We start from the raw sequence: 14,060 nt of genomic DNA, 5'->3' as shown, positions 1-14,060 counted from the left end.
ATGGAGGCGAAATCCACAACTGCATAGTCTCGCAATACCAAGCTTGATTTAACGCAAATTCACCAATTGTACAGGTCATTTCGTGCTATTAATATCGCTACAAAGTATTGAATAATTTTTTTTTCAATTATATGCGTACAACGATCTCTTACTTTATCAACAACGATCTCTACATTATGTAATATTGCTAGTTAATATTGACGAAGAGTTTCGGCTTTTTAAATTTCCCGCCCGTTTACAAGAATCAATCAAAAACATGAAATTGTAGTTGAATGATATTTGCGACGCTGTGTCTGGCTTCAAAATAGTTCCATTCTGGTGTAAGTTAATTGTGTTGCATACAATTACTTGAAAAATAAGTGTATGAAACAGTTTGTGGTTTGATGTTTGTCGTGCATCAGTCGTTGTTGGCTGATCCCAGTGTAGTCTGCCATATTGTCTCTGGTATACAAGATTGATAAATAATTTACTACACCACAAACAAAAATTGTTCATATTGTAACGAAATTGAAACTGCCGAGAAATACGTGATCGCCAGCAATAACAGCCGCTGAAAATCAAGAAAGGCCTGATCTCTTATAGTCGTGTGAGGAAAAAAATACACGTGAAAACACAAAGGCAGGCACTACGTTTACGTTTTTGACATATCATATTATACATGTTCATTGCTCATCATCCTCCCAGCCGCTGGCATTTTGTCGCAATTTAATTATTAATCGAAGTGATTCCACAATGGATGGAATCATTCCAACTTATCACTCGCCAAATGGCAAAATGTCACTCGAATTACTTCTGCTTCCATTACATGTCCTTACAAAATAAAGATAAATACAGAACATTGAATTAACACCGTCGACGATTTGAATACTAACTGATTTGAAGTTATATTTTGAAGCAAAATAAAATTTCTCCATCAGTGTAAATTTTTGCCAAATTTTATAATTCTGATTTTCAATACATGTTTTGTTCATTGAAATAGACTTATGAGGCCACAATATTCTATTATTACAAATGATTGCTATTTTGCAAACATAATTTTCATATCTCGAGCTGTGTACTTACATTTGTTATTTCTCCTATTTCCAGATATCGAGATGTCGGCAGGACCGTATAATTATTCCTATATATTTAAGTACATTATAATAGGTGATATGGGAGTAGGAAAATCATGCTTGCTTCATCAGTTCACTGAAAAAAAATGTGAGTACTTAAGAATTTCATCAAGAATTAGTCTTACAATTAGTTGAGGATAATGAACCTGTGAAATGTATGCCCTTTTTCTTTTCTCTTTTTCAGTTATGGCTGATTGTCCCCATACAATTGGAGTTGAGTTTGGAACAAGAATCATTGAGGTTGCTGGGCAAAAAATAAAGCTGCAGATATGGGATACTGCTGGCCAAGAACGGTTCAGAGCAGTAACTAGGTACATAAATCACTGGAACGAATAAACTAGAGTCAAAATTTTATAAACATAAAATAGATTTTTGGAATTTATTTTCATTGCGAAAAGAATGACTGAAACCTTGAGTGGTTCAGAGTTTACTCGCTTTAGGAAGGGCGCAGACAGATTAACATCATTGAACGTGATCAAACTGTATTGAAGATAGTTGAACCGTGGTTCAGGAGTAACAGGGTTGAACTCAGTCCTTTCTCAACCTCACCTGTTTAAATTCAGTTCTCCATTTTTTTGGAAAATCTATTGACCAACAAGAAGACGTTGGTTAATATTTCAGATTTTTTTAATCAAATGGTTTCGAGTTGGGATTTTTTATGAATTGCCTTTTTTAAAACATCAGATTTTTCAAGAGGACATAGTGCAAAAATGTGAGGTTTGACGATAAAATTTTATTGAAATAAAATACTCAGTTCGACTAGAGGATTATGCACCGAATTTTCATTGAAGAGTGTAAATGATTCCAAGTCGATTCAGAAGAGTCATTGGGATTCGAGACTCGGTAATATTTCGTGAAGGAATGAATAAACTGTCTTGGACAACGTAAAGAATGTTATTCCCATTTATTTTATCTGATAACATTTGAAAATGTTGTACGTTCTTTGAACTCTGAGATTATTCGTGTAACTCTGGAAAATGTTCTGGTATCGCCTAGAAATGTCAAGAATCATCTGACAACATTAGAAAATGATCTGGAATGTTGTACAAACTTCAGGACTACTCTGATAACCCTTAAAGATGATCTGGTATAGTCTTTGAATGTTGAGAATCCTTTGGTAATCTTTGAGAACGTTTTCAAATGTTACCAGGTAAAATAAATGAGAATGACCTTTTTTATGACATCCAAGACGAGTTGTTCATTGTTTCACGAAATTTTGTTGAGTCCTGAATCGACTTGAAATCATTCTCACTCTTGCCAAAAAAAGTCGGGATATAATGTCCCGGATCTTGAAATATTTGTAACAAATGCGGCCTTTTATGAAAAACCTTGGGTTAAATCAATCAGGATAATACCTGATAAAAAATCAATTTCTTCATTTTAGAAGGAAATAAATCACCTCTGTGGAGGTTGTAAATTTTTCCACTTTTTTTTTTTTATCAAACTGAACCAAACCGGGTATTTTATTTCAATGAAATTTCACTGTCAGTCCTCAAGTTTTAGCACTACATCCTCTTGAGAAATGTAATTTAAAAGAAAAGCCGATGTGAAAAAAAAATCGTAACTCGAAATAGTTCGATTTAAAAAATCTGAAAGAAATTTTAAGTTTTACTGGCTAATATAATTTCGAAAAAAATTGAGAAAGACCTGAACAGATGAGGTCCAGCGTAAGTAGAGTTATGCTGGTATGCCACATATGCACAAGGGGATTTCAGACTTCGCAGTGGCTCCTTTAAAAGCACTTTATACTTGTACTACCTCTGATCAGAACCCCACAGTTGACGTTCCCCTTTGGAAAGTAACTTTTTTCAAAATTGTTATGTGCTCTTTGAGTTGGGTACAATACTTTGAGAGAATTATCCCAGTTAGTGCTAAGTTCTGCAAATCGATCTGTGCGGTAAAGTTTTCATTACAATTAGAATAATTATGAAGCAATGTGTGTAATCACGTAAATTTTAATTATATTTCTTTTCTCATACTCACAAATATGTATGAAATTTAGCGAGTAGAAATTCAGTGAAAATTGCTTTCAATAAAGTCAGTACTGTAGTTGTACTTATAACTTTTGTAATCTGTTATTAAAATTTGACTTCACGGTTCACAGTTCAATTTTGTTAATAAACCAAACATGTGAATATTATGTGAATGGGTAATTACTGATTCTTACAAGGTATTGCATTTGTGTCTTAGGTCATATTATCGTGGTGCTGCTGGGGCATTGATGGTATACGATATCACTCGCCGTTCTACTTATAATCATCTAAGCAGTTGGCTAACAGATACCAGGAATCTCACAAATCCCAGCACTGTAAGTGTGATATATTTTTAAGATGTTACCTAGGAACAACGTTTATAAATAGTCATTATTGCAAAGTTTGAAGTAAGACAGAGGATTCATCACAAATTTTGCACAAAATCATGTTAGTACACACATCAAAATATAACCTTTTTAATTTTAGGTGATATTCTTGATTGGAAATAAATGCGATCTCGAGGGGCAGCGCGATGTCACTTATGAGGAAGCGAAGCAGTTCGCCGATGAAAATGGCCTCATGTTCGTAGAAGCTAGTGCTAAAACGTGAGTTACCTTACAGTGACAATCAAATCAACAAAAATGCGACACCGAAATTAATCCGAAAATCTGAAAATTTTTCACAGAGGACATAATGTAGAGGAAGCATTCTTGGAAACTGCAAAAAAAATATTCCAGAGCATACAGGATGGCAGGTGAATAATTAAAGTTTTTACTGGAAAGTTTTAAACCAATTGGCTTTATTTAGGCAAGCAACTGTATGCATTCAGTCATTTATTACTTTATTCTCAAGATACGCTCATTTTTTTCAGGCTGGATCTCAATGCTGCAGAATCTGGAGTACAGCACAACCCAAGTCAACCTGGACGTACCAACTTACAAGGAGTTTCTAGTGAACAACAAGGAGGAAAAGATTCTTGCTCCTGCTAGGCCGTAGGTTTCTGTATATAAGTCCACTAATTCATTAATGGTAATGATGCATGTATTATTTACATTAACTTCAGCAATTATTGCTCCTGTTGGGTCTTATTTTTTTTTTCTACTCTTTGTTTTCCATAAAGGAACTATGTGAAGCACAGGAAACCACGCCGAATGAAAGTTTTTTTTTTAAATTAATATTAGCACCATTAACCGTTAACGCGTCATACGCGAATTTTCTCACACTAAGCCTGTCCTTCAATTCTTTGTTTAAACATTGTGTAAAAAATGTAAAACGTATTGCCTGGTTAATGTGTATATGGGCACCACGGAGTAGCACTTAGTAGGGCCTAATACATTATGCACGATTTGTTTCCAATCCAGTAATATACTGTTTGTTGAAAGATTTTGAAAAGGTTTGAGAACTTCAACTTCAGTATCTGTCATCTGTGTAGAAGTAATATAAATATTGGTAAAATTGTTATACAAAATTCGTTGTGCGTAAGGAAAACTTTTTTAGAATTCGAGGAATCTTTCTACAATAGCCACTACATTGTGATAAGTAATGATTAACCAAAGTAGATGAAGAAGAAAATCAATAATCACGTTAACGCTAAATTGTATTACTTAGCTCAGACTCAACCATGTACGGTTATTTTCATTTATGCAATGTTATTATAAATAATTTTTCCTATAAAAATAAGCTGCAGCATTAATTGGTGTTGACATGATTAGACCATTGTGCTAAAATATCCTGTTACTTTTTTGAAGACACAGGTGAATTTACATGTTGATTTTATAACTGGAGGTCAATGCTTTGCAATGTCATATTAACACAGTACAATAACGCTAACGTGAACTTTTTCGGTCGACTAAGAATGGGCATTGATAAAAAGAAGATTTTTTGAAGAAATAATAACAAACCTATTTTTATCCTTAAACTGCAATTCCATATTTTAATTGTAGTGGAAACGGTGCATAGCTTTGGCCTGCTGTTATAAGTTATTACTTGATAACGTTCCACTTATCATTAGTATATATATATATATATTATATATATTATATATACGATATATGTATGTATGATCTAAATAGATATTTGATATTAATAGAGAGAGCTTTAGTTCTCATGAATCTTAAACAAAAGAAACTATTGATTCTATTTATTATAACGATGATAATTGATAAGTATCAGTATGATTATTATTATGATAAAAATAAATTATGTAAATAAAACTTTCCTGACATTACAGGTATACATGGTATAGTATTATTTATTCAATTTTCACACTTTCCTTTATGTGAATTTCAACTGTTGCAAGCTCCAGAAAACTTTGGATGCGATTCAGTCATTTTAGGTGTTGAAATGTAAAGCTGTGTTGTCAAGAAGTAATATTGACTACGTACTGAGTGTAACGACAAGAAATCTGCTGAAGCTCCAAGATCCAAAGCAATATTGAACTATCAATTCAGACTTTTAGCTTTACAGTTGCACTGGTCCAAACTTTTGTAACACTGTTGTGATTATAGTTGACTTGTGTCATAAATCTAGCCTTACGATGGTGCTGTAATTCCATATCGTTGATATCAACTCGCTCAAATCGTCAATTTCATGTTCCCGATTTTGTAGTGCTGTGATACGAAATATGTTTTTGGAACTGAAATTCGACCCATGTTCGGCAGCATGCGACAGTCATGCTCAGTTTTGCCATAAAGAGCTGCCGATCACAGTCATGCTTGATCTGTTGGCGCAGCGAATGTTATTACGGAGCCCATTTACTTTAGCCCCTCATTAATATCTGAATACGGTTTTTTTTGTTTTAATCGTCTGTTGGACGTTTGTTAGTGTTAGATAGTGAGTTCCCGTCATAGTCAATACCGTAGTCTTTATTAACAAAGAAAATTCGGTTTGGGAATTTAAGTGACGTCAGCCTCTCATAATTGTATTTTGGGATCGAATTGAGTTCTGCTTGTGTGGAATTGTTTGTTGGTCGTTTGTTGGAATTTATTAGCTCTTGTCCATTGCCAGTACGGGAAATTGAATACATCCCAATTTACAGTTGAATGAGGAGCTGTCGTAAGTAAGATACGCTGAGATTAGACAAACTCCCGGGACTAGTGCCTAACTACAGTAGTTGTAATTTGTTTTGTTTGCGAATTTTTTTTCCCAATTTTTTCTGATAATCAGGGGATTATAGAAGGTTGGACAAGTGCCATTAGACATCGACAAACGATTCACTCAATTCGGTACCAAAATACAATCATCAGGGGCTGACGTCACTTGAATTTCCTATACGAATTTATTTTATGAATAACGACTCAATCATTGACTATCAAACGTCGGGAAGTTACTATCAAAAACCAACAAACGATCAAAAAAAACAACTCATTCAGGTGGGTGAGTATATAGAGCTCTTTTTTTACAGTTACGCATATCGAAAAACCCATTTCGTGTCAGAGGGCGCTACTACCTGGGGTATATGAAAAACGCGAGTTTCGGCTTTCTCAAGCCTGGACTTTCACTGGCAGTAAAATGCCGCCATAGCATTTTGCTGCCAGTAAAAATTCAGACTCAAGCTCGATTGAGCTCGACCACGGAGCAATCTCGATTTCTCACACATACACATACAGCTGATATCTGTCACCAGAGTTGTACTTTGTTGTTGATAGTTCTGAAGCTTTAGTCAGAGCTTCTTTCGCGAGTATTAAAACTATTCTCAAGAAAGGTTTACATGATTAGATCACCGTGTATACGATGACTAATGTTTTCAGCTTTATTAAAGGCAGGTAAATTGAAAAACACATGAGAATCATGGAACGCTATTGCGTGCTGTATATGCGGAGACAATAGATCGCTGTTTAACCTCGCTTATCATAACCTACATTCGCCCTATCTATTGGTCACGATTTATTTATACAAAATCTATAAAATTACCTCGGACATGTAGAATAGCGTAGTTAATCGTGTTCTCACATTGCTGATTCATCCCACCTTACCCTGATTCTCGTATTAACAATACATTCGAAAATTTCAATCCAAGGTTATTGTAAACAAAGGTGATCGAGATGGACAGCTTGTTCACGCAAAACGTATCTGATGAACCTGATGATGTTCCTTATACTCAAGACCCCGTATGGATCCTCGGCAAAAAATACAATGCCATCAAAGGTTGCCAATCAGTTTCAATGATGAAGTATATTTTGATTGATCTGCATAATAACTTGAAAATCATTTCAGAACTTGATGCTATACGGCGTGACATAAAGTCCAAATTATGGTTCACTTATCGTAAGGGTTTCGTACCTATTGGAGGTTCCAGCTCTAGTTTTACCTCTGACAAAGGATGGGGCTGCATGCTAAGATGCGGACAGATGGTTTTAGGACAGGCATTAGTTTCTTTACATTTAGGTACTTGTACTTTGCATCTAATTCCTCTAACTTAATTTTCTATAGCTAAGTAAAACTGTTTAAAATGATTTTGTTCGCTTTCTCATTTGAAATATTGTTGTTGAATTACATTAGGAAGGGATTGGCTCTGGACCCCTGAAACTAAAGACAGCACGTATCTAAAAATATTGAACAGATTTGAAGATCGTAGAGCTGCTCCGTTTTCTATTCATCAAATTGCTGTGATGGGGGCATCCGAAGGTAAAGAAGTTGGCCAGTGGTTCGGACCTAATACAATAGCACAGGTTTTAAAGTATGTACAAGTAATCACGACTGTGAAATTTTTTTGAAATCACAATGGTATTATTAGAAAACTAAGTAAACGAAATTTTTTATTTTAGGAAGCTTGTTGTCTATGACGATTGGAGTTCGATAACGATACACGTAGCTCTAGATAACACAATAATTGTTAATGACATTAGTAAGTTAAATGTCATTGAATTGAAGCTTTGAACTGTTACCATGTAGTAAGTAATTATTTATACATGGATATGATCATTTCAGTGAGACAATGTAAAATAGAAGGCGGAACAACTGTAGAAGTAGATGGTAAAATGCCTTTGAAAGCACCTAGTGAATGGAAACCATTATTGTTAATCGTTCCTCTAAGACTTGGCCTGAGTGAGATTAATCCAGTGTATGTTAACGGCCTTAAGGTATCACATGCTTCATTGAAAATATAATCAGTATCTAGGGGAAATATAAGTGACAAATTTGAGAGTAATTTAATATTCTTATTGCAGACTTCTTTCCAAATCGAACAATCCCTCGGTGTTATTGGTGGTAAACCAAATTTGGCTCTGTATTTCATTGGCTGCGTTGGTAAATTTTTATTAGTGTTATAATTACAACGGTCAATTTTTTTCAAGATATTTGTATACTCACAATCTAATTTCTTTATGATTCAGGTGATGAAGTTATTTTCCTTGATCCTCATACGACGCAGAGATCTGGTTCTGTAGACCAGAAATCTGAGGAAGGCGAAATGGAAATAGACACAACTTACCACTGTGGATCCGCTAGCCGTATTCCAATAACTGGAATAGATCCTTCGGTTGCTCTGGTGAGCAGTAAATAGGAAAAAAAATTTTGACAAGAGACTATTTACATTACTTGATTACGTATATTAATGTATTGCAGTGCTTCTTCTGTGCAACTGAGAAAGACTTCAATTCGTTATGCAGATCGATACAGGATGAGTTGATTAATCCAGAGAAACAACCACTCTTTGAATTATGCTCCGAAAAACCTGCCGATTGGTCTCCAGTGGATGATTACACAGTCGAAGCAGCAGGGACTGCAGTTTCTGGGAGTATGTTGAATAAAATTTATTCATAGCTATTGTATAGAAGTAGATGCAGGTGAACTTTATTAACTAAGTTTCACTTATAATTTTTCCAGTACTGGAATTCGAGAGTCTTGACTGTCAACATGATGCTTCGGACGAAGAGTTTGAATTTCTTGGTTGAAAAGAATTGTACTATTCTGCAAATGCTTAAATGAGAAAGGAGTATAAATATCGCACATACAAGATCGTCTCTGTTTGTACATTTGTCTTCAACTGAAATAAAATTTATCCGAAATTATTTCAGGTAAGCATCAGTGTAGCTAGCTAGTTGAAGAATAAAAAATTAAAATGATTAGTTGTTAAATGCTTACATCAATTACTTGTCATATGGTACTGAAACTTGTCACGTTAGTCTTTATAGCTATAAATTTGCTATTCAATGAAATTTTGAAGATAGACATGGGCTTCAGTAAGTCTAATTGTAAGTGGGAGAAGTTGGGTACATGGGAACAAATAAATCCTTGTAACTCAATCATTTAAAAATATACATAATGTTTAATAGCCAGGTGCACGATGCTACCAGTCAAGCAAATTTTCCATATTTCCAAAACTGCGATCACTCAGACATTTTACAATTTACTTATTTATATTAAAAAATGAGCAAAATTTGACAGTACCTTAGAAGCTGACTGTATTTGAGTAGAATACTCTTTTACAAGTATTACTTGTTGCAAAAAAAAGGTTGAAAGAAATACAGAGAGAAGTTTTCAAAATGCAACAATTACTTAGTAAATACGTTTGAAAATTTTCTTGCTATATACTCTAATTAATTTTTTCTTAGAATCCTTAAATCTGATAAATATTCGAATAAATTTAATTTGTCGATCAATGTAGTTGGTTGACATGTTTTTTCTTAATTGCTTGAGGATGATGGAAATTTGATAAATTTGGCACATGAGATGTGTTATTTGTAGCAAAAACGAGGTCGATTTAACGATTAATACAAATATACATATACATAACTTGTATTAATTATGTGTGTGTGTATGGTTCAGAATATTTTCAATTTTATGAAAATAGACTCATGGTACAACTAAGAAATTCATATAATAGCGTAAATAAGGCAATTTTTTAGAATAATATATTGTAACTTGGCATTTTTCTAAAATTGATATGTGAATACATTCAGAAAGTTTTTGAATGCTTTTAACAACCAAATGACAATATTTGCCAGTTATCATAATGCAAGTAACGTCTAAATGCGATTATACATGTATATAATTTATAGACAGTGAAAAGGAGAACCCAAAATTACTATGAATTATTTTTCATTCTAACCACTTAAAATATGAATCAACAGCTTATTGGTACATATTTTAGTGGCATTACGTGATAAGTAAGAAATATTACATAATAAAATGAATCCCCCTGGAAATATCTGAACATTTGTATACAAATTTTTTTCAACCAGTTTTAAGATTAAACATATTATAATAACAAACAAGTAACAAAAAAAACCTGTATTGCCTAATGATTATTTTCTTATATTACTTCTCATTTGAAAACAATAAAAATATAACTGAATACAATTTCATTCATGGCCATACATCATAAGGAAAAGTGGCTTCATAATTACAAATAAATATAGAACACAAAAAAAAAAAAACTAATGAATGATAATTATATTGATTTTTAAGCTAAATTTATCGAATTGATGAATTCGGTGTTTAAGAACTGTGTTAAGAACTGCTTCACTTTTTTAAGAATAATTGAAGCATCAACTTTAAAAGCTCCAATTTATAAATGATTATATTTGAAGTCAAGTAACATAGTTTCAGAAATAACGTAATACGTGTACAATCAGAAAAAAAGCACAGAAAGAAAAGTGATCAAGTTCTCACTATGTTCGTAATGAACTTTGATTAAGGAAATACACGAATTGGAAATTAAAGATTTATTCAACAGTATATATTTATTTTATCTCTTCTTGCCCCATGATGTTTGGAAATTCAATACCTGTGGTATGTTCAACTCAATAATGGCCCTTATTCACATTTGAATTCCATACAAATATGCTAGTACGTGATTCCGCATTTCCAGTGTTACCTATCTAACGGTTTGTCACCTTACAATGGTTGCACAGGCCCTGATAGGTCGGAGTTGAAATTTTTCTGGGGTCTTATGTATGGGTATTCAGAAAAGTTAATGAAGTCAATTGCCATCAATATTTTCCAGGCATTCTCAATCAAATATAGTTGGAAATTATGACCGTGTTATCGCAGACAGAAGGTGAAATGTTATTACGTAAATTACTTTCTAGTAGTAGAATGACTAGAAAATTTTTAGACTTGATATCTGTTCAATAACATTTAGGAGCCAAACATTATTTAGCATGAGTTTATTAAACTCGTTTCGTTGTAGCTGTACTGTATTTACGATCCTTCAAGTTGATCACAACGACTGTAATATTGTCTAAGGATCCCCTGGAATATAAATTTGATAAAATGGTTCAAAGAATTCAAACTAACATCAAGGCCTATCGTTATCTTTCTAATTATTCCTTTCGAAATAAAATAACGTACAGTAAATAAGATACAGTGAGATATATTTTACCTGTAGTAACTTTGTAGAGTAATACTTTTAGCACCATAGTGTGGTTCGTTAATACGTTCCTTGATAAAGGCAACGGCTTCTTCATTCGTAAATGTATCCCAGAGTCCATCAGATGCTAGGACAAGGAACATTGGATTATGATCACTCAGGTCAAAAGTTAGAATATCAGGATCAGCAATCACTAGCTTTTTATCCTTCAAAGGGTAATCGCCGAGAGCCCTGGATGTTGCTAAGATCCCAGCTACTCTCCAGACTCCATTAAACGTGACAAAACCCCCAGCTTCCTTGATTCGCTTGCTCTCCCGTCGCTGTAAGAACATTTATTAAGCGAATAATATTTTGTCATCATTTGATACAGAGAAAAAAATTGTTACACCACCCTGTAAATGAAAATGAATTCGTGAATCTGTAATACTTTACTACTAATTCGTGAAATGTTTGACAGCATATAGTGTAACTTGAGGGCATACCTGTTGTGGCTTATGATCAAAGGACAAAGGGATTGCATTGCCTTTTCCATCACACATTACACCTCGTGAATCTCCAACATTGGCAACAATCAGCTTGTTGCCTTCTAGTAGAGCTATCAAAGCAGTAGTGCCTAATAACGTATTAATTTCAGTATTCAGATTAGCAGATCCTTTTGTCCCAAGCTTATTGTGTAGAATTTGTCATACGGTGGAAAGATTTAGCTTCAATGAAACCCCATCAAATTATTTATTTTGCAATTCAGTTTTGTAAGAAACAGATGAAATATTACTGAGTGTCAATTCCCAATAATAACTACATGATGACTTGAAAACAATTACCAGCCACATCCATATTTTTCTTTGCAGCATCCACCAACAGTCTATCAACCGCAAGAACTTCATCTGTCAACAATCTACCATAGTTTATTTTGTTTCCATCAAGGTAACTAGCCGTGTCAATTTTTGGTGGCCGCTTTTCACCTGGTCTACTGGGTCGAACCTGAAATAATTATTTAAAATTAGATATCTCAAAAGATTCGCAAATTTGTGTAAACCTACTACCAGTATATTAAGAATTTAGTAGAACTTGTTGAGGTTCACAGCCTATACATGGTATTATTTGAAAGTTGGAAAGTAGCTGAGTTTACTGCCTATATTTATTGTCACTCTGACCTCTCTAGTTATTGGACGAGCAAGACTATCCAATTTATCCAGTAGCTCAGGATCAGTAACGCCAACAGCTTTTTTCATAGATTCATCAGTCAGTGAGGTGCTCAAAGTTTTGCGGAAGGACTTTTTGCGCTCGAGAGCAGTGATCGCATCGTGCTTGTCTTTTTCATCGTTTTTTGATTCAGCATCATTTATTTGCTCAGGGTTTTCTGATTTAATTCTCGACGGTCTTCCAGCTATCATATCTTTCAGTTCGATGACTTTGTTGTTAATATTAGGTATTAGTTTATCTCTGGCGTAATTGGCAGCAAACTGAAATAAAATTTAACACTAAAATAACTATCCACCAACAATTATATGCCTTTCATAAAAAGTTTTTTTTAACGGGACAACATAATTCTACATAGCATTTAACAAACAGCTAGAGGTACACTACTAACTTCTCCTCCGTGACCATCGAACACTGCAAATAATGAGACACCTGTACAGTTGATATCGTCATTTACTACGAAACGGTCTTCCATCCGTGCTCGTCTGCCCTGCACAGCATAAGCTGATATGTAGCCTTCTTTCAATTCCCAACTTAGTTTTTCTCCGCTGTTCACAGAACTGTTTACTAAAAACTGAAGCTTCGAAACCTTGAATTTAAATGGGAAATAATTTAATTCCGACTTATTGCTAGCTGCGAGCAATATTACATGGGTTAACCATATGATTAGTTACACTTTGATTTGAGTGTTTGATACCTTTGAGGTTGATCGCCCTAGAGTATATTGAATTCTGCCAAGTAATGTTCTGCTCCACACATCGACGGCTTGAAGGTAAAAGAGCATTACAACGAGTACTGCTCCGCAGACGAGAATCTCAGGCTTTAGAACGTAGATGCGCATGATTCTCCAGAGATAACCAATAGGGGTGTTAATGCCAGTATTAAACCCTGTAGGAATACCTACAGCAAATTTTGATATAAGTTTCATATGCGAGACGTACGTTTGATACAGAACTTTGTCTTCCAATTCATCTTCCATAGTATCGCCCAGCTTATTCCTTGCAGTTCCAGGCACAGTATATCCCTTCGCGTTTAGAACTGGGACGCGAAGGTTCGCCTCCCTTGGTGTTACCAGTTGTTTTCACTGATACGTGTTTATTCACTGCACCAGTCTATGAAAAAACGACACGATCTACGTAACACGCAACAAATCTCGGGCCCCAGCCAATTATTTTTAAACATGCAATGCTGAGCTATCCGTGTGATCATAGGTGTACTCGATATAGGCATGTATGTCAAGTATTTGTGATCGTGCTGAAAGCTCACAGCGCTTATTAGTGGAATGTTCGCATGTGTGATTCAAATATGATGATTTGACAATTTAGAGAGGTCATCCCGAAGTCTCCAGATTCCTTCGTACCGGTCGACCAATTTTTGAAAATTTCTATTCATACGAGTGACGTAAATTCAATGAGTTCGTCTGCTGCTGCTGTTACTGCTGCGAGAATCAGCTGATATAGC

General features: G+C 34.4%; 3 protein-coding genes across 3 annotated transcripts; 2 read left to right on the top strand and 1 right to left on the bottom strand.

The window, feature by feature from the left end:
* Nucleotides 1-395: 395 nt before the first annotated feature.
* On the top strand, nucleotides 396-5,335 carry LOC124405700 (ras-related protein Rab-14). The gene is made up of 7 exons (XM_046880821.1): nucleotides 396-618; nucleotides 1,087-1,200; nucleotides 1,297-1,423; nucleotides 3,303-3,420; nucleotides 3,572-3,690; nucleotides 3,771-3,839; nucleotides 3,957-5,335. Exons 2-7 carry the CDS (start codon nucleotides 1,095-1,097, stop codon nucleotides 4,072-4,074), a joined length of 657 nt encoding a protein of 218 aa, XP_046736777.1. The 5' UTR covers nucleotides 396-618; nucleotides 1,087-1,094; the 3' UTR covers nucleotides 4,075-5,335.
* Nucleotides 5,336-6,688: 1,353 nt separating this feature from the next.
* LOC124405695 (cysteine protease ATG4B) lies at nucleotides 6,689-9,150 on the top strand. Its single transcript, XM_046880815.1, has 10 exons — nucleotides 6,689-6,849; nucleotides 7,104-7,231; nucleotides 7,301-7,471; nucleotides 7,586-7,763; nucleotides 7,852-7,931; nucleotides 8,015-8,166; nucleotides 8,254-8,332; nucleotides 8,419-8,573; nucleotides 8,651-8,822; nucleotides 8,912-9,150. Exons 2-10 carry the CDS (start codon nucleotides 7,129-7,131, stop codon nucleotides 8,977-8,979), a joined length of 1,158 nt encoding a protein of 385 aa, XP_046736771.1. The 5' UTR covers nucleotides 6,689-6,849; nucleotides 7,104-7,128; the 3' UTR covers nucleotides 8,980-9,150.
* Nucleotides 9,151-10,836: 1,686 nt separating this feature from the next.
* LOC124405692 (protein phosphatase 1L) lies at nucleotides 10,837-14,007 on the bottom strand. Its single transcript, XM_046880809.1, has 7 exons — nucleotides 13,297-14,007; nucleotides 12,991-13,188; nucleotides 12,554-12,862; nucleotides 12,221-12,380; nucleotides 11,882-12,012; nucleotides 11,412-11,719; nucleotides 10,837-11,281 (listed from the first exon to the last, which is right to left on the bottom strand). The coding sequence occupies exons 1-7, from the start codon at nucleotides 13,576-13,578 to the stop codon at nucleotides 11,200-11,202; spliced, it is 1,470 nt and encodes a 489-aa protein (XP_046736765.1). The 5' UTR covers nucleotides 13,579-14,007; the 3' UTR covers nucleotides 10,837-11,199.
* Nucleotides 14,008-14,060: the final 53 nt, after the last annotated feature.

Source organism: Diprion similis, chromosome 4 (assembly GCF_021155765.1).
Source record: "Diprion similis isolate iyDipSimi1 chromosome 4, iyDipSimi1.1, whole genome shotgun sequence".
Lineage (NCBI taxonomy): Eukaryota > Metazoa > Arthropoda > Insecta > Hymenoptera > Diprionidae > Diprion > Diprion similis.
The sequence above is the reverse complement of the archived record's forward strand: the minus strand, read 5'-3'. Positions and strand labels throughout refer to the sequence as shown.